The sequence below is a fragment of the Centrocercus urophasianus genome, unplaced genomic scaffold, assembly GCF_019232065.1.
Source record: "Centrocercus urophasianus isolate 14NV4802_14NV808 unplaced genomic scaffold, USGS_Curo_1.0 seq_14, whole genome shotgun sequence".
In the NCBI taxonomy this organism is placed as follows: Eukaryota; Metazoa; Chordata; class Aves; order Galliformes; family Phasianidae; genus Centrocercus; species Centrocercus urophasianus.
In genome coordinates, this window is record NW_024884586.1 from 3,562,076 (window position 1) to 3,588,228 (window position 26,153).

The 26,153-nt window shown below is 41.2% G+C and overlaps 1 protein-coding gene across 1 annotated transcript; it reads left to right on the forward strand.

Moving 5' to 3' along the window:
• Positions 1–9,282: 9,282 nt before the first annotated feature.
• On the forward strand, positions 9,283–25,030 carry RIC3 (RIC3 acetylcholine receptor chaperone). The gene is made up of 6 exons (XM_042814660.1): positions 9,283–9,433; positions 11,941–12,161; positions 13,403–13,481; positions 14,885–14,978; positions 18,737–18,882; positions 19,952–25,030. The coding sequence occupies exons 1-6, from the start codon at positions 9,283–9,285 to the stop codon at positions 20,443–20,445; spliced, it is 1,185 nt and encodes a 394-aa protein (XP_042670594.1). The 3' UTR covers positions 20,446–25,030.
• Positions 25,031–26,153: the final 1,123 nt, after the last annotated feature.

Genomic DNA, 26,153 nt, shown 5'->3' on the forward strand with positions numbered 1-26,153 from the left:
CTTTCCAGCCACGTTGACAAAATACACGAAGGTTTCTCAGCACAGCTCCATTGCTGAAGCACTTGAAAGAAATACACCTTTTCCTGCGTGCTGCCCAGCTCTGGGCTGTTATGTTGTTCCAGACTCTGCCCTTTTTCCTGTTTCAACCTCTGTTGACCAGCCAATTATGCCATAGTACCGCTGACTGTGAAATAAGGATCTAATCTGAATCTCATTGATGCTAATGAACGCTTTTACATTGACTTCAAAAGGTGCTGTTGGATCAAGCAGCCAATTATTTTCCCCCAGTGTATTTAAATCTTGATTGCCCCTCACAAAACTAGATCTTTCAGATGTGCAATGAGCAGCATGTAACTTTTGCCCCGTTCCAAGGGAAACGTGGAGGCTAAAACTGATGAAACAAGGTGGTTCTTTCCTTCTGCAGACTATCTGACAGTTGTGATCAATTGTCTTCTGTCATGAGTTCCTACTAGCAACTGAGCTGTCAGCACACAGGGCAGGGTCAGCAGTAAAAACTTCCATAGCTTAAAAAAAATAAAAATCCACAAGGTGTTTCTGCAAAGCACACATTTCTGGCCTACTTGAATCCAGCTGTGTGACTTTCAGGTCAGGAATTACAATACAATCTTCACTAACTTTTGATTCTCCACAAAAGGTCTTAACAAAATTGGATGAGTTTTATGTGAATGTGTTAGCAGGGTGTAGAATAACTCTTTGCTTGCCTTCTTCTCACTGAACTGGTAGGTAGTCTTTCTAGTGTGAATAGACCTTCTATTTTTTTTCCCCTCAATGAAAGACTTAAAAATATAATAAGTGAATGGAAAGAGAAGCACAGTAAGTTCTGCATCTTTTCATTGATCTGTTATTTTTAGCAAATCACATGTAATCATAACACAAAATCCTTGAAAAATGTTGTGACAGAGATAATCAGAAATCAAGCCCGACTTGAAAATTAAAAGTATCAGCTCGCACAGTTTGTGAAAGCATGAATCTAGTTTATACATTCTAGTTAGCATGGTGCAATCTATTTTGCAATGAAGTTACCATACCACTGCATCTGGTGCAGTGCTGGAGTCTTTATTAATTTTCAGCGCATCTGTTTGCTTGTTTTTTTTTCTTCTTATCTTCTGTGTGCCACCAGATGTGCTATGCCATTTCCTTGGATTGCAGTCAGCATTTAACACCTACTTACTTGCCACTGCAACTCTTGCAACACCTGTGCCTGCCAAGGTAGAGGTATATGAGGTGAATGTTAGGAGGGCAGTTCAACATTCAGTGTGAACACGTGTAGTGAAAATTAATTGTAGCATGCAGAGTATGTGGTAGAAATGAAGTACTGCCTAATCACGTATCCCGTTTCCATTCAGATAAATTAAAGTTTGTTGAGAGCCCTTGGGAAATGAAACATGCTTTAGAGTGCTGCTGTTGTTGCTTTTGACAGTCACAGAAGCATAATTATCTGATCGTTTATTTAAAAAAAAAACAAAACTTGTTAAATATGAGTTCTGAGCTGGCAAACTGTGAAACAGGCACCTTAGGAGTACAATTGCTCTGCTGTTTTCTGTAGTGGCACTGCCATCTTCTGGAAAAACAGAAATTGTGCATTCAAATTTTTCACCTTGAGATGAAAGACATTTTTCAAGAGCAAGAAGTTAAGTACAAAAGCCAACAACCCCTTAAATGTAGGGAGTTAAGTGTTGCTGAGATATCTGGTTCTGATGTTAGAAATGGCTGCATTTCTCTTTGTTTTCCAAGGATTTTGCTAAGGAACAAAAACGGCTGTGATGTTCAGAGTGTTGCGTGCTGTTCTCATCAAACGGTGATGGTGAGAACAGCTAGGTGCTCCCATGGTCTGGGGTGTCTTGTAAAAACCTAAGTTCCTAAACACGTGATGAATTGCACACCAAGAACTGGTGCAGTATTACTAGCCTAGCAGTCCATAACCGAGACAGAGCTGTTTTTTGATTCTGGGGTTTTAGCAGTAAAAAGGTTTCCACTTGGATTTTTCTTCTGAAAAAGGAGTCTGTATTGTATTTCTGCCTTCTTCCTTGGCCTCTCCAGAGCAGCTCTGTGATAATTAGCATTGACTGTCCACCAGCTTACTAAAGCAGTGCTACTGGAGGACTTCCCCACTGCCAAGCACAGCTCCCCTGAATTTACTTCAGTTCTGGTACTCAGCTTCTGCATTTCCCCAGACTCCCCACCCTCACACGACCCACTGACAGCTTTTCCATCAGTCCTCTTGGCCTGCTGGCTGCCCTGTGTCCTCTTCAGCCTGTTTCCAGGCCCAGCTTCTGAGGCCAGACCTGAGAAAAAGCTGTGGCTGTGTCCATGACAGAGGGGGATATTTATCACCGCCTAATTGCTACAGAAAAAAATTCTGCAAAGAGAAGATACAACAGACTTTTTTCTTTTCCCCCAGAATACGTTTGCTTCCCTCAGCAGTCAATGCTTTTCTCTCGTGCTCAGGACAACGTTTGATATCAGCTCCCCAATAAATCTGTCTGCAGCACACATCAGCAAAGCATAGTTCTTACCCAAGACTAATGGCAAAACCAAATGGTTTCTATTTTTCTAAGCTTTCAGATCTGCCAAGATTCCTCAGTTATGTGAGGAAGAGTAGTTTGAACCAACCTCGTAAACAGAACCAGGAATTCCTACAACAGTCCAAAAACTCATTTCTAAGGAGCTCAAATTTTTCTAGCAAGCAAGTCATTATATCCCCTCATTTCTTCTGTATTCAAAGCCACCAGTGGCCCCACATCGTAAACACTAGCTGCAAGTGTCTTCAGCTCTGGAACTATGACAGTTCATACTGCTGATCATTACAACAGCTTCCTTTTCTCTGCCCAAAATATTTCAGAAATACTGCCAGCACTACGAATGTGTTCAGTTTTTGTAGCTGCAACAGAATCTCACCAAATTCAAACTGTGCATTGCAGGTACAGGCTGCTTAGCTATCATTTTCTTTTCACTAGAAGTTCTCCCTGTTGGAGATCCTGAATGGATCATTGCTGCCTTTCCAATTAATTCCAATCTGGGAGCTTTAAACTTAGTGAAGGCTATCAAATGGTATAATTTCTTGATTCAGTGGTTTCTTACCCAAAGATAAGATCTTACCCACACTTCATGATAAAACAAATGGGAAATGGCATGTTTTTTCCAAATTCTCAACATCAGCTTTTTTGAAGTAGCAAACTTTTTAAAGAAGCTGAAAGTAGTTTTCAAACACAACTAGAAGCTCTCCTTCATACTTTTGATGGTGTTTTGAGCCTATGCATTCCTGATACCTGCCTTAAAGCGAAATGTTTCTGTTCATTAGTGCTAAGCTCACCCCAAATTAATGATTTTTCTCAATATGTAAGTCTCACGAACTGACTTAGAAGCCTCTTTACTATCACTTACACTGTGTATAGATTGTTGCTGAAACATAGTGTAGATAATTATCCTTCTCTGTAAACAGTGATTGGTTCCTCAGTGATATGTCTCACTGTCTTCAGTCATGAAGACACATCAGCCTATGAGGAACACTCAGCTGGAAAGCTGAGCCTACAAAATAGTTGATTGATTTTCTTAGAAGCTTTCTCTCTTTCTTGGCTTCCAGTAATGACTTTTCCTGGAAGCAAAGCCCCGGCAAGGTGCAGCAGATTTAAAAAGGATCTGCTTCCAGACATGGCAATCTGAAGCTGTGTTCTCCATGTCATAGTAGTCACTGTGCTCCGTTAGCTCAGCCTGGTGGCTGGATCAAACTGCACATGAAAAGCTGACGAGACAGGTGACAGAGTACCTCTGCTGTTAGTGCCATCCCTGAAACATCTCCAGACACAGGTAACTCACATTTACTCACAGGAATTACCTTTTCTGCTATTTTGCCAGATTTGCATTTGTTGAGTTTATCAGGGGAGCTACTCCCCAGTTTTGAGCTATGTCACAAGGACAGTTCAAAACCAGCAATCTCATCAAGGACTTTCCATTTTCATTCTTTCTAAAGGCTATTTATTTATTCATTCATTCATTCATTTATTTATTTTACCTTTTCAACTTAATTTTCACTTGGGTTTCTGGAACTTCAGAGATCCAGAAAGCAAAATTTTGAATCTCCCTTGGCTTCTAATACTGACACTGCCTTTTCTGCTTTCTGACTGAACTGATGTGCTCCAGCAACAGGGTTTTATGTTTCTTCACAGTTGGTGGCATTCATCTGACTCAACACCAACATCTGCAGAATACCTAGCTATTTCTGGACAATCCTGGGTACCCTATCATCAAGGGAGAAAATACGGTGTGATCTATCAGGTCTGAAAGCAGATCACCTATGATCAGATGAATTCCACCTTAAGAGTAGCCACTTTTAAATAAAAATGTCTCAGATATAAAAATTAATGTCATCGATATCTGAAACTAACACCATTAATCAACCTCTCCAGTCTTACCCTTACACAGCCCCTAGCTCTTCTGTTGTTTCGTTCGCTTTGATTTTCCATTCAACAGCATCAGAAAATGGCATTTTTCAATTCACATACACCCCGAGGTGCAGATGCACCCACTGAAGACAGAGAAGCCCATCACATATGTGACTGCCTAAGCCACCTAAAGAGACACTCTTAGTGAGGTACGCACCATCACCTAGACTGCATCTTTCTCAAGGTAAGCTTTGCATAGTAGTCAGCACTGCAGGTAATCCTTAAATTAACCGTATCTGAACAACGATGAAATCAATACTCAGGATGCAGAAGTTTTATTTACAAGGAAAGTGAAAGTTTTGCCTGGTAATGGATACGATTATCATTGAACTGGCTCTTAAGGTGGCAAGCATGTAGTAAAGAGGCCATGTTCTCTAGTTCCTACTGTATGTACTAAAAGCATCCTCTAGCTGAAAGAAAACAGTGATTATCAGAAAGTCAATTGTCATTCTGCCTCTTTAGAAAAATTTCCATTAAAGATAAAGCCAATTTTAATTAGATTAAGTATCCAATTACTGTAATTACATTTTTAAAAAATTCACATCATGAGGATGACCCTTTTAAAAAGGGTTACAAGAATAATTAGTGTATTCATATTAACCAAAATGTATTGGATAATATTTATACCCAGAAGGCAAAGTACATTACACATATTTCACCTTTGGGGAAAGCTTGCAAATGTTTTGGCATTGGTATGAATATTTATAGGCAAGAGCATGCTTTAGCAAGATTATATGAGAAAGCATTTATATGCTCACAAATTTTTACCCAGGGGTAAAGTATACATAAAATGTAGTGCAGAGATTATGGATATGCAAAGTACAATTTAAGAAGGGAATTCATATCAGTTTGTTTAATTAATTGGAGCAGAGGACTACCTCCCTTATTTTTATTTTGTGTGTGTGTGTGTGCGTGTGACAGGATGGCCCAAAGAATTCAAACTTGAGATTTCTTTCCGCTGATTAATGCTAGCAGGAAGGATGTGGGGAAAGGGTCTTCCCTCTGCAAGGCACCGCCTGGACCACAGTTAATCCATCCCCTTTAATGTGCTGCTCATCACAAGGACTGACAGTTAAGGTGTGAACCATCCCACCTGTCACCTTATGTGATCATAAATGCATCACGGAACTGGCAAACATGCAGCCAGTCTCTAGTCAACACTCCTCATTTAGGGCAAACCCTGCAATTCTCAGCATGGGGAAGGCTTGGAGGTATGTTATTTGCTCATGCAATGAGGACAAGAAACCACATCCTTGCTCCAAACTGCTCATGAAGCCCCAGCGCTACCACAGAAGGCACACGGGATGTGGCCCATTTTTACCACTTAAGGATAGCACTGACTTAGCAACTGCAAGAGTCTACCAGCTAGGCTCTCGAGCTGTGCACTAAAATCCCCTGGAGGCTAGCAAGCACAGCATTCTGTGGAAATCTTCCCAGTAATTAGCATGGGTCTCATGTAACCATTTATTTCTTCTTGCTATACAGTGAATCTACATGTGTGGGAATTGCCAGGGCATCACACTTTTCCTCAGAAAAAAAGCTTCTAGACTTTCTGCTGGTGTTTGAATTTATCTAAGACTGCAGCATTTGGGCTTTATTACTAAGAAACTCTGCAATGAGAGACATTCATAGACATCTTCCAAAGCTAAGGGAGAGAACCAGTGCTGACAAGTATTTTGGCAAGGGCTAGACATATGAGGAGGCTCTTAAGTAACTTGTTTGTTGGATTAACTTGTTCCTAACTTGCATTCGTTTCAAGGGTTGTTCATTATTGTAGTAATTTATATGTGGCCAGTCAAGAATGAGCAGACAAAAAGAAGACAGGCTTAAAATGATTAATTCATCTTCTTTCACATTAATTTTCTCTTCACTAAAGTATTAACAGTCGTACTTGAGCTTTCACGCCTTTCCAGTTTCTCAGAATGGTTGAGTATTGTTTATCATTCATAGTTTAGTATTCTTGTGTTAAGCTGCAGATTGTGGCTCCAAGTAGCACCTCTTTGTGCATACTTTAACTTAGACGTGTTAAACTGCCTCTAGCTTCTGAAAATGACCCTTCCCTTTGCAACAGCAAAAGTTGCAAATATGTGTGCAAACGCATGGTCGTGTTAACGCTGATACACCCAGTATGGATATTAGCAAGAATGTGTGCAATTTCCCTATTGCCCACTGCCATTTCCTGGGTTATGAGTTTTCAAGCAAAATAAAGTAGCACAATTTTTTTTTAGAAAAAGCAGAAAAGCAATAAGCAAAGAAATATATATTTCTGATACATACTGGATAAATCGTATTTATTTTTTTTAACATTTCCCAGCGATAAGGAGAAACTCAGGGAGTTGGTAAGGATGGAACAGCAAAGAGATAGGTAGCTGGGGAAATATCAGCGTAAAATAGATGAGAAGAAAATGAATTTCCTTTCTAAAGTTCTTTTGCAGAAGTTCAAAACAAATCACTTGGTGGAGATTGTTATCAATACCGGATGAATACCTATTATACTACTTGAGAAGTATTTTGCTATGAAAGCATTGTTTCTGAATATTGCTAAGACTGCATTTATATGTATTTCTTTGGAAATACAAATCAAACAATGTATTTATGAACACTAACATTTAGAAGGATGTCATTCTGTGACTACATCCCTTTTGATGTGATGGCAAATAAAATTCGAAGCAATCCAAATACAGCAAAGTCCACAAGGCTGACTTTTCTGAGGACTGTGCGCGCAATTGTGCATTATATTTAGGTCCAAACATACTTATGGTATTTTGCCTTACCAGAAAATTACCCAAAGCACCCTCTTGATTTTCTTTGTTAGGATTCTGTTTCTGTAAGATTTATTTATTTTTTTTTTTTTGTGGATGTGTGTGTGATTACATTTGACTTCTAGAGTAACGTGAATCAGAAGGATTTTACCCATGAAATCTACCTGTGCTTTTTGTGAAAACTAAGACCCATGACCTTAGCTTTCACTTCAAGAGCTCTGTATTTGGCTATGGAAAAAAAGTAGGATTTATGGAGTCTTCCTTCTTGTTTTCTGTTTTTAACATAACTTGATGACTTAATACTTCACAAGGAGTCTCTGTGTACAGTCCCAATATTGAGTTCCTTGCTCTAGCTTTGAGCTGCTGTTGCCTTCTTGAGAGAGCCACGGGCCAACTGCCATGTTGGGCTTAGAAAGCCAGTGATTTCATATGAAAAGTAAATTTCAGACCATCAGTTTCTCTATTCCTCCTAGGCTTTGAATGGCATGGGTAAAAATACTGGGAAAACAGCCATCAGCATTTGTTTCTTTCTTCCGTTGTCTCTTCTAGGAACAAGAGAGAGCAGAAAGTCAATGTATTTCATCTAAACCTCATGACCGAAAGAAGGAAGCCCCCAGCTACCTTTGTTTTGAATCAATTGCCCTGACAACACCTGGCACTTCTAGTGGTGAAACCATTCTTTAGCAGCTGCACTTAACACCTGAAAGGCTCAGGTTGTGGTGCTGTTCTCTCAGTGCTCGTTGTCGTTTCTATGCATCCCAGGAATTCAAGTGGAATGAGAAGAGACTCACAAGAGTGCTGTAGTAGCATATGTTGACCTTGTGGTCGTGGAAGTTTGTTTATGCTCAAGGACCAATACACTGGGTAACTTTAGCATCTGATCATGCTGATGACTGCATGATTACCAAGAAATATTTTGTTTCAGTGAAGAGATCTCTTGTGGTGATGATGAGAGAATAACAATGCATTTGTATCGCAGATTTAATTATTTGTTGTTATTGGATTCACACATGTATTGGATATCACATGTTTCTGATCAGGGTGAGGCTTGTTTCAATGCTCCTACCCGCTGATTGCCACTTTAAGCACCAACAGCTGGTGGCACAGTTAGGAAATAAGCACAGTGAGGCACTGAACCGATAGTACCAACAACTTTTATTTCCAAGAGCAGCAGCGGGGAGTGCCAGAAGTTCTCTTGTGAGGAATGTGAGAGCTGGCGAGTGACTGGCTGCAGAGTTGTGGAAGGAGACGGTTCAGCCAGGTTAATCCAATAATAGTGAGTGGGAACCTGTCCAGGGGCTGCTGTGTCCGCAGGGCCAAGGTGTTCAATAAGAACCATTACTGGAATCATCAGCCCAGTGCCAGTTGTCCAGGCAATGGAAATGTCTTCTGTAGTAATTTAAGACTCTGTGGTATTCTGCTGCTGTAGTGGCCTGCAGTGCCAGTCAGAGCAATTCTTCTCTCAGCTCAAGCCTAATTAAAGGGAACTCTTGCGTAAAGTGAGTTAAATTCAGTAGTCACAGCCCAGACCCACAGAAAATAGTCTAATTCAGCTACAGTAATATAGTGTAATATAAATATAATGGAAATACAAAATCGTATAATTTAATTTAACGTGACTGGCAGGTTTTTTGCTTAAGTTGGTGAACACGAACTAGCACAAGCAACACTCTGCATTGATGTGTTATTCCCAATGCAGCGGGAAGGCAGCTTCAGGATAGACCCAAACATTTGTAAAGACTACATTTCATCGTAGCACATCGAATTAGTTTTAAACGCGCTCTGGACCGTCCCTCATCCGCCCCGCGTGCTGCAAGGCAGGGGATGATTCCATATGAGGACGGAGCTGGTGGGTCAGAGCCTACAGCAGCCTTTTCTGCCGGCTTTTTTTTTTTTTCCTAGCTGGAAGCACCGAAGCTCTGACGAGGGCGGCAGCGCGCAGCCCATCCCTGCGCCTCGCCCCCTCAGCTTCCCGCCCGACGCACGCGCGCGCCACTCGCGCCTGCGCAGCGCCCGGCGGCTGCCTAACGGTCCGTTACGGCTGCCCGGCGGCCGCCATGGCGCCGTCGACGTGCCGCAGGGTGGCCGCGGTCTCCTGCTTGGTGCTCTGCGTCTCGCTGCTCCTGCCGCGGACCTTCTTGTCTCGGGGAGGCGGCGGCAGGCAGGAGCCCGGGGCCGCGCCGCTCGCAGCGCCCGCTCCTCCAGAGGGTAAGAGGCCGCCGCCTGCCGCGCTGCTCCGGGCTGCTCCGGGTCCTGCCGCCGCCGGTACGCGGCTCTGCGCTCCCCGCGGCGCTGCGCGTCGGGAGGTGAGCCGCCGCCCGCTGTGGAGGCGTGGCGCGGTCATCCTTCCCTTCGCCCTCTGGGCCGCGTCCGTCAGGGCTGATGAATAGGTCTCTGCGTTGAGAGCCGTGAGTGCTGTGCTGTGGCTGTCCTTCAGTGGTTGCTGTGTGTTCTTGTTCTGAGGGAGTTGAGTATAGGCTCAGGCACGCTGCAGATCCACAGGTCTGTAGTTTCATTAGATAATCTCGAACGTGAGAAACCTAAATCATAGCTAGTTTTTTTTGGTAGCACGTCAAATACATCGCTCTTAGGTGCTGGCACCCACAAGTGCCCACCATGTAGCACATCGGCTTGGTGACGAGTGTGTTGAGGCAAAAACCAATAACCAACCGAAAGCAAATGCCCCAAGTTATTTTTCAGTGGCATTTGCTGATTAATGATGTTGTCACCTGTTCTGGCACGGTCTGCTGTAATCACTGCTGTTGTATGGTGTCTGATCAGCCATTGCTAAATGCTTGGATTAGATACAGCATAAGTGCTCTCTCCATCATCAGAAGAGAGCTCAAATAGTTTCCTGTATGGTGTCAGAGGTATCCATACCTCCCAGGTTACTGTGTCCCTGGATCAGAAGAGCACTCAGCTCATCCCGTGATTGGCTCCAGCCCCTGACTTCGGCTGAGGGTGTAATACCTCATCTCATTTGGCCAGCTTCAGACTAGAATTTATTGTCTGTATTTTCAATTTGATAGCAGGAATGTCATTACACCTCTGCAGACCAAACTTTGTTTCACCTGCAGTTGGTTTTGAGTGGTAGAATAAATCTTGATTGAGCAGTTCATATCTCTTGTCATTAACTGTTTCCTTGAGCGACCTGCTAACTGTGGCTACCTGCCAAAAACTTCAGCTTCAGAGACTTGAATAGTGTAATTCTTGAAGTTAATAAAATACTTAGTGCAGTCTTGGGGGGAAAATGCAAAATGCTTCCAAATAAGGCATTCTTAAAGTTACTGCCACTTGTTGGAAATGCATGTTATCATAGGGCTTTTCATTAAAACAGCTTGGAAGTAGTCTATTCATAGAGAATGTTAGGCATGGTACTCTATAAATCGATATTCCAAGAAGAAAATTGTTCTTTTCCCCTATAATAGTTTAACACATATTACAATAACTCACTGTGGATGTGCTGTGTTGTGCTGGAGTACCAGGAGAACACAAGATTGATCAGACAACTTATTTGCCCAGTTGGAATTTTGTGTAGTGCATGCCAGATTTCTTTTGGGTGGTCTGAGTATTATCAGCTGATTGGTTGTTGTGGTGGGTTTACTTTACCTGTGTTTAAGCTTTTCTACGTTCAGCTGAGCCTTAATATTGCTGAAAGATGAAGAACTAAGAAGTTCTGACATTATACTGCTATTAAGCAGTCGCATCACCTATGCTGTGTTGGGGCATTAGGATCCTGTCATAGCACGGGTTAGGTTGTGTAATTGACAGTGGCATCCAGATGCCTGCATGTTCTCATTTATATACCATGTATTTGGCAGCTCTTTTCACACGTGGCAACTTGCATGTGCCATTGATTTCCTGTACGGTTTGTATGGGTTCTTCACAATAGAGGACATTTCAAAAAGGAGATCATTATAAAAGTTCAAAATCAACAAGAAGGACCTATTGCTAGAAGCCATTAAATGTCCTTGAGAATTATTTTGATAATCAAATGCCCAGTGTGTATGCTTTTGGCCTCAAATTAATCCATTTAAGTACAGGTTCACCTTTGCCAATTATTTTCTCTGTTCTCTTTTTTTTTTTTTTTTCCATGAATAAAGAATACTTGCATGAATGTAAAACATTTTACAAAGGCTACATTTCTGCTGTAGCAATGAGAATTTCTTGTGAATAAGGTGCTTTGGTTTCCGTGGTATACTTTGAATAATTCACTGCAATTCAGATGCACTGTAACAGCTTCCTTGTAGTGAAGGCTTAGTCTGAGAGCATTCTGGTCAGTGGGGCACGCCTGTGTGGTTTCACTGAAGCCATAGTGAAGCCACTGAAGTCAAAAAATCAGTGTCATCACCTAGAAGAAAAATGTTTTAATAGTGGGACATCACAGATTATTGATATCACTTCCTAATATGCTTATTGCAATTTTCTGTGCTTTGGGAATTTAGCTATGGTGGTGTTTCCTAGTATGAACAAATGTTAGCACAGTGTTGTTGTCTCACTTCCAGAAGAATAACTGCAGGTGGGTACTTGCATGAGTTAAGCTATTTAAACTGAATACTCAGTCTGCAGATATTAGTTATGGTCTTGCAGGCTATGTTTTCATAACTGGTGGTGCATTTATAAGAGACCAGCTGTACCTGTTTGAGTTTTGGACTGCATGTAAAAAGGTGAAAAGTAACAGAAGAAAAAGAAATGGTTGCTGTGTTTTCTTGCAGGGAAACTCGGTCGCTTTCCACCAAGGATGCATTACCAGGCAACTCCCGACAGCCGCGCTGCCCCTCCTTTCCCAAGGTCTCACCTTGCTGAAGCAGTCGCCAAGGCCAAGGCTGGAGGAGGTGGTGGAAGTGCTGGTGGAGCTGGGAGAGGTCTTGTGGGGCAAATCATCCCTATATATGGATTTGGCATCTTCTTGTACATCTTGTATATCTTATTTAAGGTAAGAAAATTGAAAATGGTTGAAAAGTCAAGAGTATAAAAACTAAAAATGCTCAAAACAGAAATGTTAGTCCTAGTTCTGTACCAGGTCTCATCTTGGCCTTGCTCAAAAACATACTTACCTTTGACTGGTACTTGGAAGATGGATGTATACTATATAGTTTTTGCCATTGCAAAAACTGTAACTGAGTGCAGCAAAGTGTTGCTATGATCCTGTGTTGGCCTCTGATGTGAGAAAATTGTCAAGTTTTTGGTTTTTTTTCTGCTGGAAAATATGTATGTCTGGTCACAGGTTAATTTTGAGTGTACACATAGTGGTTTTTTTATAAAATACTGTATATTATACACACTGTATATATCATGGATTGCAATATGCATTTAAAGAGGGAGAGATGGGGTACCGTTGTTGAATTCCTTCTCGAACAAAAGCACCCTGTTGGTGAAGAATGGGAGTTGTAAGGTTGCAGTGACCATGCTGGAACTACCCCAGCTGAGGTGCTGGCTGAAAGTACAGCCCTAATTCCAACCAAATGTTTTGCACCTGATTTGAACTTCAAGCTTTCTGTGACACAGATGTGCCACGCTGGCTGTCATCACCCACACGCTGCTTGGAAGGAAGAAGGGGACAAAGGCTTGCAGATTATGTATTTTTTTCCTTTGAGCAGGAGTTTAAGGCAGACAGATGTTCATAGAGTTGAAGCCCACTCCAGAGAGGAGGCAAGTCCCAGGGTAAGGGCAAGGTGACTTGGGTGAGCTGATCAAACAGGAAGAAGAGGAAAGAAATAGGGAGCTTGCAGCTGCAGAGCCAGGTGGTATTGTTGCTGCACGTACAAAGTTGGTAAGGAATCAGTGGCAGAACACACGGGGGAGTCAAGTGGGGTCACTTATAACTCCTTCAGAACGTTTCACTTTTCACGTTTCAAAACAATAATTTCTTCCCTCGGATAAGCAGAATAGCTATAGAATCAGGCCCTTTCCTGCAACAGATAAATATTCTAAAATTATGTTATGCTTTCTTTATGCTTCAAAATAAAATTTGTTCCAAATGTCTCTTAGGAATTTTCAGCTCAGAAGATCTCCTAGGCATCTTTCATGGTTGTCTGTTTTTGCTGCTGGGGATGTTTTTCTGTGATTATTTCCTAGCATAATTTTAGCTTTCTGTCCTTTACTTGGTTGCCTTTGGGCCTCGTATATTGCTATGGCTGTAACTCACTGAGGGGTTGGCTTTTTTTCACTTATCAGCTGGCTTCCAAGGGAAAAACTACCCCTGGAGAACGGAAATGCCTTCCTGCTGCACCTGGAAACATGAAGAGGAAAATCAGTAAGTGCTTTTCATTTCTAAGTTGTATGTGAGAAGCCATTGACTCTGTATAGTCACAGACTCACTGAGTTCTTCAGGTTCTGGACATGCTGTGAAGCTGTTCCACTGCGTGAGGAGCAAGCCAGAAGAGTCTGTGTTAAAGTGAATTACTGCTCCATTGCTTTCTAATCTCATCTGGCTGATGAGAATATATAATAGTGGCCTTGGAGCTATTTGCTGCAAAGCTAATATGACCAATAATTAGCAGATAGATAAGAGGATGTCATCTATAATATTCCAGTAATAACATATACCATGTTCTTACAAGCTATCTTCATATTTTCTTTTTTGAATGTATGAATTCTTAGCCATTAGCAGCCTCTTCCCTACTTTTTCCATGCCCTGTTTGCACCGCTTAACTTACTAGCGACTTCAATATAAAGAAGGCAGGCAGGATTCTGAAATATTTCTATGATTGTAGCTAAACATCAGTGAGTTAACAGATTCAACTATTTGTAGACATGTATTAGCTATTAGTTACCCATCAGTATTTAAAAGTATTGTATTTAGCTGGTTAAATTGTAAACAGGAAAGAAAAGTGAGAGCTTATAGAAAATGCTAACAGTAAGAACAGTGAGCTAATGCTCTTCATAGCTGTCATTAACTTATACAAAACCTGGCATTGCTTAACACACTCGGTGTGCAGACTGTTTTCTGTGCCCTTGTACTGCATCGTGCTCGGAGATTCAGTGCAAATTACTAACAATGGTAACTGAATATTTTTCTCTTAATGCACGAGCGTCCAACCCTCTGGTTTGCCTGGGCTGAGTAAGAAAATTGTCGTGGAGAAGTTGCTCTGAAAGTAATGCCTCCTATTTATTCCCATGGAAGATGCAAGAGTTACAAAGAGCGCAGTAACACTGGCTGAGAGAACAAATTCTCAGCTATGAAACTCTTAACTCTTTCAACTAAATTAGAGACAGTACGGGTGTGCCCAGACCTGTGCACGTGTGTCTGTTACTGTACTGTGGACGTTTTTTTTCTGTGGTTGTACCTTCTAAAGCAGTGCTTTGTTCTCCAGACACCATGTGGTTAGCTGATGTGCATCCTGGGGAGCCCGATGGATGGATAGCTTCCCTGCCTGCCTTCCCACACCCGTGCAGGGTCACGTGCCACCAATCCCATGGTAGTTGTTCTGTTTGCCTCACTCACTCTGCTTATTGGGAGGAGCCATGGAAAGAAGGTGCTTTCTGTGTGTCCCGTTATCATTGGCAATGCTTGTCACCGTTACACCAGGAAAAATCTATTGAACTCATTCAGCTGTGTGTTTTGGTTTCCTTACAGTCAGTTTGCTACCTGTGATAAAGAGACAAAGGTTTTAAAAGCTCCCACTGACAGATCTTGGGATTTTGTTCCTTTTACAGCTGACTATGAGCTCACCCAACTTCAGGAAAAGCTGAGAGAGACTGAAGAAGCTATGGAAAAGTTAATCAACAGAGTAGGTCCTAACTGTGACAGGTATGCTTCAAACCACAGCATTTTAAGGAACAGTTATTTTCTGACTAGGAATTGAATTTTCTTACATTGGCTATGCAAAAGTAGCATTGTAAGTTCTACTTCAAAGTGTAGAAATCTAATTTTAAGCGTGGTGCTTTTCGTCCTGCAGTCTTTTTTTCTCAAGGCCAATATTTATATAATAACTAATTCTTTCCAACTTCACATTCCTTAAACAGAATAACAACCAATCCTTACCCTCCCCATTTTGAATAGTGCATTATTTGGAGGATAACCTCTTCTTATTTGGAGGAGTGTAGACAGCTATGTCTAAACTGAAAATGTTTATTTTGTCTATATTTAAAGTACATAAAACAACCTGTTTTATGTCACTGAATAATTTTCTGAGTGATTCCCAAGAGAAAAATTTGTTTTATGGTGTTTTCTAGTGCTATGGCTTTTTTTTTTTTTAATATAAATGCTTTGATATTCTGTGTAAATGTCTTAGAATTTCCATAAATTACATGTTTAAAGGCAGAATTGATAATAACATGTATGATAATTTGGTTCCACTCCATAACCAGTAAATGCATGCATTTGCTTAGAAATACAAGAGAAAAGAGTGGAAAGATCAGGGTTCAAACATATATTATGTTTATTAATGTTTGCTTTAAATTTGAGAGCCATAGTCTGCCTTGGAAGGAAATGTTGCTAACAAGTTTATACTTTTTGTAAGAAGTGTAACAAGGCATCAGCTTGGTAATGCATAACTGCAGTGTCTGGAAAATGAAACACCACAAGTGCAAGGCAGTCTGCAAGCAAAAAAGATAGCTTGTAACACCTAACTTCTCCTGGATTGGTCGGTGATTCGATTTTAAACCACTCTTTAGAAACAATTCTGTGCTGAACTTGCCTGTTGAGTTCATTTCGCTGCAAATCCTGTCTTCTCTGAGTAACCAGGGCCTCAGCAGCAGTGTCCTCAGCAAGGCAAGATGCTAAATATACCTGAGTTAGGCTGAGTTTTAGTGGGAATCCCTAAGCTACCTTGTGTCTGCTGGTGAAACAGGACACTGTTTTGACTATTTGACTCACCTGCTTGGAGAACTTAGCAGTGTTTTATACTTACCTTTAGGCTGCCAGAATTAGGCTTGTATGCCTCTCAAGTACTCAGGATAAAATATTTTTTACTGATAAAATGAGTTTAGGGTCCAATGCAGTATTTGTTCCATTCAGTGCAATTGGCTGAGAGCATTTATTTAGTAATGCTTCCCTTTGTTCACCCAAACTATTTATATACATGGATCTAAGGACCTCGGGGGAAATCAGAAATGGAATCTCATAGTGAATTTTGAATGTAGCCTCTCTTTAAAAGAGAGGAGGGCACCTCTAGATGCAGCAAACAGCTGTTTGTTTTCTTTTTTCCAAATACACCCAAGCTTTGAAGCTTTTGAGGAAAAGAGGTGGTACTCTGTGAGATACATTTTGGGGGCTGTAGTGCATTTTAAGTAGTGATTATTTCATTGTACCCTGGTAAATCTCCTGTATACAGGCAGCCAGACATCTCGTACATTGCAAGCATCCTACAGCTAAGTCTTCCTGGAGACCTTAAATTAAGTAGAAATAACGCATGGACTTTGATTTCTCCCTGTTTAAGGAAAACCTGTGTTTTAAATTAGATATCTGGAGTGGGAAAGGATCTCTGAAATGCTTGTGGAGACCTTGTGCTGCAGTAAGAAAGTACTGCTTTCTGTTGGGAATATTCAGCATATTAAGAATTCTGATATGAAATGCCACTGCTTTCTAGCTGCAGTGATCGATCCTGTTATTTGTGCTGGCATATCTCTGCACTGTGCTAAACAGACAGATCTGTCTGTCTTTATCCAGGTGATACAGATTCAAATTACATACACTTCTGTCTAGAAAAGGAGGATCAGTTTGGCAGTTCTATTACAGCTTCTGTCAAAGGCAGCTAGCTGATGAAACCATTTATTTTCACGTGCCAGTTAATTTGCTTTTGGAATTGTACATCTGCATAACCAGGCTTTTGAGAAGATGCTGCCTCACACCTTCTCTTGTTCTGTGCAGCAAACTGCCACGCAGCTTGATGGGACTCAGTGTAGCCTCTGTGTAGGGTTGGGGCTGTATCAGCTCTACAGATTGAGGGCAGAGTGCCTCTTAGGGGAAGCACAGAGAAAGTGGCAAGGACAAGATTTCTGACACTTCAATCTTTGTGTCAACAAGGCAGTTCCTATCTGGATAGCTGCTGGTGATACCAGTGGCTCCTGAGCTCCATTCTGTAGCATGCAGTGGTGTGTGTAACCGTGCACAAAACAAACTAGCAATGTGATGCTGATCTCTGTTGTTACACCAGTATGGCACTGCTGCCTTAGTGAAGTAGCCATCATGTCATCACCATTCCTCTGTGTGTAGCACGAGGCATCCATTAAGGTGCTGATCTATTCACAAAGGTTAATGGGAAGAAAAACTGAAGAGTGCATGCTGCAAGCTTTTGAGAATTTTGGCACTTATTAAGAGGTTGATGTAGATATTTAGCATCTAAATCCAGAATCATTAATCAGTGCTCTCTCCATCTCACCCGAGTCACTGAGTTGGAGGTGATCTGTCTGATGGCGTGGAGATCATCAGAGATCATCTGTCCAACCTGAGATATGCCTGCTGTTCAGCATTCTGTGCGTGATGAGAGCCACACTCTCTGAACAACTAGAGGTTGTAGGTCCTGGTTAAAACACAGCAGGATTCAAAAGTGAGCCAGAGTAATGCCTCTGTCCCCTGAGGGCCTGGATTGGTCCTTACATAGAGATCAAACATCCTCTCAAGAACAACATGAAACACAAGATGAAACAAAACCAGTCAGAATCATTTTCACCTGAAGTACAGCTAGTGATCTGCCTTGCTATAACCCACTGAGTGACTTGCTAGAGCTCAGGTCACCACTTTCCAAAGACTAGTTTTTGCAATAAGATTTTCATGAGCTTATTTTTTTTTTTTTAATAGAGAAAATAGCATGTAACAACTACATAATCTTATCTGTTAGGATCGCTTTGTTGTAACAGTAATTGCTTCACCTGAGGAGTAGTAATCATTTTAGAATAATGCTGTTATCGCTAGTGGTAATCACAAGAATCAGCCACGTAGAACCAGGGAGAATTACAGTTTGCTTTTAATCTGATAATCTGTCTTCTCCCTCTCTGATTCTAAAGTGCAAGTTAAAGTTAAATGTAACAACTTAGCAGTTTCAAGCCTTCCTGCTCCTCCACTTGTGCTCAACCAGCATCACTGTTGGATTTGCTCAATATCGGTCCAACTGGCTTACTTCCTATTGAGGCTTTGCAAATCTAGTATCTTTAAGGGTGATAGGACAGCATTGGACTATTGAGACTAGTGCCTGTGTGAGACATTTTGATCAGGCCCATGTTTTATTTAAATATAGCTTAGATTCTGAATTGCATTTTCTTACAGTGCTTCAAACAGGGTACAGTTCTGTAATTCTCACTTAACACTCTTACAAAAAATGTTTTGGTAGTGTCTTCTGTACCATGGGATGCTGTCTAAGTCTGCCTGCGTTGACCTGTTTAAGTTTGCAGGCTTTCTAGGTAAATGGATAAACCTTTTTACTGAGTTGAAGCACAGACTACAAAAATGGTGATCACACTGCATCTAGGTTTCCCCTGACTGTCCTTCCCCTGACTGTTGTGCCCAAACTCTGTAAGCAATTTGCAATAATCGTGGACTGAATTCTGTTGTCTGATGTTTTCTACCAGAGCTCAAAATGTTACAACAGACCAGGAAAAAAGGTTACTTCAGCAACTCCGAGAAATTACTAGAGTTATGAAGGAAGGCAAATTCATAGATGGCATCTCTCCTGAGAAAGAAGCTGAAGAAGCGCCTTACATGGAGGACTGGGAAGGTAAGCAAGAGCCCTTTCTTTCCGTTTCCCCGATGAGGAAAGTTGAGCAGGGCTTACTTGTAGTCAGAATTCCTTTCAAAATCTAACTTCAGCTTTCTTTTTCAGAAAGCAATGTTAAAAGCTTTGCAAGAGATGCTTTGTTTTCCCAACCGTAACAGGAAAAAAAAATATTCTAGTGCAGCCAGCATTTCCTTTAGCATAAAGTCTACGCTGCCTGCTGCCAGAAGTGGCAAATGAATATTCACATACACTGCCAGGTCTTGGCTGCTGTAGGTTCATCTTTCCCCTTCCTTGCTGGGCTGGATTTCATAGAAAATTGTAGAGCCCTTAGAAATCAGAATCAATGTGGAAAAATTAAGTTTTTACTTTTGATTTGTTTGCTCCAGTTCTGTAAAAGACAACTCCAGGAAGTCTGTTAAAGATCCTTAATTATAATGTCCTTTCTATTCCTTATTGTTTACTTCTTTCAGAAATGTATTTTCAAGACATCCCAGTTGAGCTGTTTGCCTTCAGATTTCTAAATGCATCTTTATGCAGATCTAATTCCTTGCTCCTTAGGAAGCAACGTTTCCTAATATAAAGCATAAACAGCTGCCTCAAGCTCTGTCTTCTGAAGTCAGGCTCATGATGCGTGTTTGGCACAGAGCCATTGACTCATATCTGTTTTCCAGCTTTATAAATAATGCTTTTTGTCAAAAAAAAGTCTGTAAAGCACAAATCATGCTATGGAAAGGAACAAAAGTGGGTGTATTTAAAGACACCCAGTTTTCACATATTAGCTCCCATAGCTTTCAGCAGAGCTTAAATACTGGCTCTTGGAAGTCTGGGTTGAAATCCTGGCTCCCTAAAAATCAGAGGAGTTTTGTCATCATCTTCCAAGAAGTGGTGGTTTGCACGTGGTTCTTGCTGTGACATTAAATGCTGTCGTAAACACATAGCCTTAAGTAGATGCCAGTTATGCTGTCAGTGCCAAGAACTGTTGTTGTAACACTTCTGCATCCATCACTGAAATTAGTGCTACTTTTATGTGCTGTTAACATTTCAAGCTGCTTGTCACTTCATTCCTAAGGTTACCCAGAAGAGACGTATCCCATCTATGATAACTCAGATCACTTTAAGCGCAAACAAGACACAATCCTCGTAGATTATCCCGATCTGAGCCAGCCCTCTGCAGAAGAACTGGCAGAAAGAATGGAGGGCATGGAAGACGAGGAGTACCTGTGCAATGAAGCTCTGCTATCTGATCTCACCGTGGGAAGGGACAGTTATGATTCAAGGCAGAAGAAAGATGAGGTAGCTGGCATCAGTGAAGGGGAGAAGGACCTTCAACGCAGCCAAAACACTGAGCAGTGCTGTTACTGTTATGAGGAGGAGGATGATCCTGCTGTAATAGCAGAATATGCTGTGTTTCATTCTGGGAGCAGCAGCGAAGCGGAAGAGGCAACCCCAGAGGACCTGTTCATGGAGTTTGAAAATGAAAACGCAGCAGTGAAAAAGCAAAAAGCCGGCGATTCAGATGAAACAGGCACGCTGAGAAAGCGCTACACAAAAGGACTTGAGTAATAGTGACAATATGTGGATGCCATCTAAGTGGTGACAGTAAAGGTCAGAAACGTCAATCTGTGTGGTTTTTGTCCCTAAAGAACAGTGCTTTATTCTCCTTGTACTAACTTCATTCCCACAGTAACAGTCACCTGGTCTACCTGAACTGGAAGCCAATGCCTTCTTTCACGCAGTTCTCAGCTCATTGATGCTTTGCAGATAGCATTTTGTCATTGCTTTTAGGGACTGATACATTGAAGCAGGTCATTCCATTCACGTATTTGTGTTTTTATTTCTGAACAAGCAGTTCTTTGTTTACTCTTGAACAAGAAAAAAAAATATCTTTTCTAAAAAAAAAAAAAAAAAAAAAAAAAAAAAAAAAGATCAGTGTGTTTTCAGTTATGAATATTAATCGAACTTAGATACATTGAAGAGATTCTTAGGAAGCAGGAGGAGAATCCCAGCTTACCAGGACATATCTTGAGTTTGGGGAAAGAATAGCAACAACAAAAAAGGCATCTTTCACTACACGCTCGTGTCTGGTTTGTTGTGCAGTGGGTATCTGCCATTGAGGCATCTCTTTTGCTTTTGTTTTCGTTGATTGGTTTTCCAGGTTACAACTGCAGTCTGATGTTTACAGTGCGTATGTTATCCATAATAAGTTAATGATGGTGGAAGAGAGAAAAGGATAGCGAAAACATATTTGATACTCTTTGTTACTGGAAGTGTTTATCTTCTAAAATAATTTTGTAGACTTGATTGTATGTATGTATGTATGTATTTATTTATTTATTTATTTATTTCTCTGGACCTTCAACACTCGTTCTCTCTTCGCCATGGCGGTAGTTTGACCTCTGTCTCTGAGCAGCAGGACTTGTGTTCTCTTTGCTGGGAATCCTGGCTGCACAACTACAGCATGCAGGACCTGATATACAGTGTTTCTGTCTAAGCCAGACTCTCTGCAGGTGAGAATACCATATCACATTTGTCCTGCTTTAGTCACTGTCCTGAGCTGGAGCACATCAGCTGGTATTGGTCACTCACAGGGAAGGCCATTTTCACTGTTCTTTCTGGTTCTTCTCTAGACATAGTCAAGCTATGCTGATACAGCTGGATGACTTGCTAATCACAGCCTTTATTTGTTGACTTTCCAGTGTTAAGAGACACATGAAGGCTGCGAAGGACATAGCAATAACCCAACCTGTTGCCATGAGAAATAAGAATGCTTAGGTTTGCTGCACCTTTTAGAGATAGATTTTACCTGTCTGTATAAATAATGTGCTTATGTTGTACTTGAGATTCCAGCTGCTTATAATGGTATGTGAAATTTTAGAAGTTTGGTTTCATTTAAATTCATGCAAATCTGTGCGTTTAATTGTGTGCAGTGTATGGAAATGTGGCACTATGCATGAAGTACAAGGTAGAGTTTTTAGCTATGTACACTGAGAAGCTAAAATGTAGCAAGTTGTTATGCATAAGGAACTCCAGGCTCCAGAGTGTGTTAGTTGTAAATATACTGCAGGCTGCAGTGAAACACTCTTGCTGCTGCCAGCTCTACTCATTACAATCTTCAGAAGTCACTGGTTGTGTGTGTTGCACTGGATGGTTCATACATCTGTGGGACAGATGTTCCCGGTGACCTTTTGGTGGTCTGTACTGAATAGGCTGACCTGGCCTTAGAGACAGCACTGAGAATGAAGGCACAAAAATGTAGATTGTATCTTGTCACTTGTGAGCACTATGTTAGCAATGCCCCAAATACTGCAGTGGTAAACCCAGTAGCCAGGCTGGTAACACGGCAACCTCTTGAAAAACAGAAAGGGAGATACACCCCTAATAGTAAATAAATTTACTAACAGCATATTTTGATATGATGAAGGAGAATAAGTGATTGATAGTAAACTAAGAACTAGATCCACGTGGCTAAGGGATAGCCAGCATTTTAAGTGGCATTGGCCTAGCAGTTCTGTTTTCTAAGCACAGCGGAGGAAGCATAAGGTTCCTGCTGTCAGGCAAGACCTAGCAAAGTTGAGAGTTGTTTCAACTGGAAAGCAGAAATGCCAAACTGAAGATTTACCCCTAAAAAAATGGTTTTTGGACTCAGAGGTTGCTATGTCAGCTTGTAAATCTCAGTAAGGAATTTGTCAAGCACTGAAGGGCTGTCTCAGCCTTTTCTCAATGGAAACTGGGGGCAGAGGCAGCTCACCACAGTAGTGGGGGGCACTTGTAAATCCTAGCACTGTGATCTGAAGCAAGGTCCTCAGCTGTCCCCCAGGGGTGGCCTACCAAGAGGCCATAGGCGTCTCAGCATGTCCTTTGATGGCAGTTAAATTCTTGTATCAGCAGGAGAAATACCAAGAGATTGATGAGTGTGACAATACTGTGCTACCAGTTTAAGAGCAAAAATTTAATCCCTAAATCAAGACTGAATTTTGACCTTGGTCTCTTCCAACCTCCCAGTAAGAAAAAGTTCCCTCCTAGTGCAGAGAGCAGTTAGGACTGCTTGTGATACCTGTGACACACAGCTAACAGCTTCATATTCCTTTGCAGTGCCAGTAGGAGAAAATGATACTAATGCAGGGTGACAGTGTGGTGCCAAAGAGTCTAAACTGCTCTGGCTTGAGGTCTTGATCTCCTTGGCAGCATCCAGGGTACCAGGAAGTGCTCTTAGGACACAGCCTGTGATACCTCATGCAGCAGCTTAACAGCAGCCTGCAAACTAATACTCTTCTTGTTCATATGACACTGCTTTTCTTTCCTTCAGCTTTCCTCCCTCTCTGAAACAGAAATGTGCATTTATTTGTTTTAGAAAATCACCTCAGAGGTTTGTCCAGCATTCTTAATTATAAGTAGCTTGTTTTTAGTGAGGAAGAGTTGTAATTAGAAGAAGAGCATGTTATAAAATTGCATTCTGCAAAGAACCTCTATTAGACAATAAAATGAAAATCATAGGTCAGACCATCGGCAAACTCTGGACTTGGGGAAAAATGCAGCAGCTCTGGTCTCCCAATGAAAGCAATCGGGCTTAGTAAAAGTGTTTGCTCTTTTACTTCAAATGTTTCTCAAAAAGATGGGTATAACTTTTATTAAATGAACAAGATGTGTTCTTTACCTTAGATATTCTGATAAAACTATTGCCAACACAGAAGTGCTAGTTATTCCTGGGTATTTTTAATGGTTACAGATGAGATCAGAAAATAAGGCACGAAATATGAGTGTTGGTCCCAAAATACAGTGAGAAGGATTACTAACTAATGTTTGTAGAACAGGCAGACGTAGGAAGTTCATGATCTGACTCACTGCACCAGAAATTAGGGTTTTTATGTTGGTTTCTTTTTATCCAGCTAACTGAGAATCTGAAAATCATGATTAATTTTGAGGTCACATAACAATCTAGTGCAATAATCATAAAGTGTTTTTACCTGCATATCAAAACATTGTTAGTGATCATTGTAAGTGATAACTTACATATCACTAGCACTGGACAAGATAACCAGTTAAGAGTAATCTGTGTTTCAGTCTTTTTGTACAACCAGCAATGCCAATGGAAATGTGAGTCGTGGTAAGTCATGCAGCCTGAGTATGCCATGTACTGGGAAGGTTGTTCTAGCCAAGTGATTTTATTCAGCTTGGGAGCTTCACTTGTTTTAGGGAGGGGCAGATTCCTAGAAAACAAACAGGCAGCTGACATGAGGCTCACTTTTCTCAGTTGTCTTTCCAGGACGCATTAAGTACAGCCCAGCCCCTCCTCTCTGCTGCTACCTGCTGTTGCTTGATGCAGAGATCACTCAAATGTACATTATTCCCAACAGAAGAAATTGTGACTCTCCCGTTAATGAAAGCTTCTAAGATTCTAAAATTGCTCATTTCTAAAATGATCTGTGCTGAGGGCCTCTAGAGCTGTAGTTGGGAACTTCTGCCTCCAGTTTGAATTTGCTGTGTCCAGTGGAAAGATGGGGGACGTGTCTTTTCTCTTTTCCCACAGTCACTTGAAGCCTGGGGGGTCACTGGGATTGTGCAATGGATTATTCCTGCCTAAGCTGTTCTTTGCTCTTGTCTTTAAAAAATCTCTAGCCCTGGCTTCTCGGACCGCTTTTCAGACTAATATTTATGTATGCCAAAAATGTAGTCCTTAACAGATAGTGGGACTGGTAACAGTATTGAGGTAGCAGGACTTGAAGGTGTAACTCCAGCAGTAGGGACCTAAGACAGCAAATACAGGGCCTCTGCTTGGCCATTGTTCACTAAGGATCTCATGGTCCTCTTCATTTTCCTGCGGTGTGTCCAGATTGCAAGGCGTTGAGCGTGCAGTTCAGCAAAAGCTGGTGGGATGGAAAGGTTACAGAGCTGGTGATGTTGGGACCATAAGGAGTTCAAATTCCTAATCTAGAAAACCTCTGTATTCCATGTAGGTAATTTGTTAAGGCATTTCTGATCTTAGGTATGATAAGACATAGTTGTTTCCAACAAATGAAGTTTAATATTTCTATACAATGTTCTGTATTAACAGTGACACCTCTGTGACATAAATAATGTAAATGATGTAAAAAAGAAATCAGTCGTATATAAAGATATACATGCAGTAAATAAACACTTTACTCCAGAATTCCAAAGAGTTTCTTTAAAAAAAATTTACTTTAAAAAAGCACATTCCTGCAGTTTTACCTGAAACTTCACATAGGTCTCAACCAAAGGGAGATGCTTAACTATTCAGAACAGGACAAGACATCTTGTGCAAACAACTGTGACATAGTGGAGGCTTTATGAAGAAAACATGGCTGGTTCTCAGGATTATAAGACAGTTTTTTGTCCATATTGATATTTTCCATTTTTAAAATTCCATCAAACTGAAGGAAATCTAGACTATAATGGACTCACATTTTCTTGTATATCATTGGTTTATTTAAGAAAGGCAAAGAGATGCATTAGAAAATGTCTACGGTCGCAATAAAAAAAGAAATGACACAACTGCTTTCTCAGTGTATGGGTACAGAAACATCCCTGTAGAAGTTACATTTTCTACTTGGAGAAGTAAACAGGTCAGAAACAAAGGTGTGTTCCTCTTCACAGGCAGATACAGTCCCAACAAATGCTAAAACATTCATTTCTGCAGCTCCTCGCAAACAGTGGATCTTTCAGCCCATCTCTTGCTGGATGAGAACAGTGTTGGGAAGCTCAGTGGCTGCCAGGAACTTTCAGAAATGTACCATGTCAAAAGTATGGGCTTTCTGAGATACTGCTGAAGGTGGATCACAGAAGGGCCTGGGCTGAAAAGGACCTCAAAGATCACCAAGTTTCAAGCCCCCTGTTTTGCACAGGGCTGCCAACCACCAGACCAGGCTGCCCAGAGCCACATCCAGCCTGGCCTTGAATGCATCCACGTGTATCAATTGCAAAATGTCCCCCACTGGTACTTTTGTACTTCTTCCCTTGTTGCCCTAAAAAGTGTAAGAAGCTGTTCAAAAAGGAGACACAGGAGCCCTGGTCTTGTAATGATGTTGGTACAGATGGACTGACTGCCAAAAGGAAATGCACACAGTTGACCACCTTAAACACAGACACTTGTATGAAGACCATTTAAGAGTTTCTTTTTCCAGCTGGTCCACGTAAAGATTTCACTTGCTCAGAATGGTTTTAGAAGAGGAATCAAATGACAGTCTTTTAAGGGTATCTTGTGATAATTTTCTTGAAAACAAATTGATAAATTATTTCATTCTGTCAGTGCAGAC

Bases quoted from the DNA above. Each gene is read 5' to 3' on its own strand.
- RIC3 (XM_042814660.1), top strand. From the start codon at position 9,283: ATGGCGCCGTCGACGTGCCGCAGGGTGGCCGCGGTCTCCTGCTTGGTG. The intron at 14,979-18,736 runs GTATGCTTCAAA...GTTTTCTACCAG, and splicing joins GTAGGTCCTAACTGTGACAG to AGCTCAAAATGTTACAACAG. The intron at 18,883-19,951 runs GTAAGCAAGAGC...TTCATTCCTAAG, and splicing joins TTACATGGAGGACTGGGAAG to GTTACCCAGAAGAGACGTAT.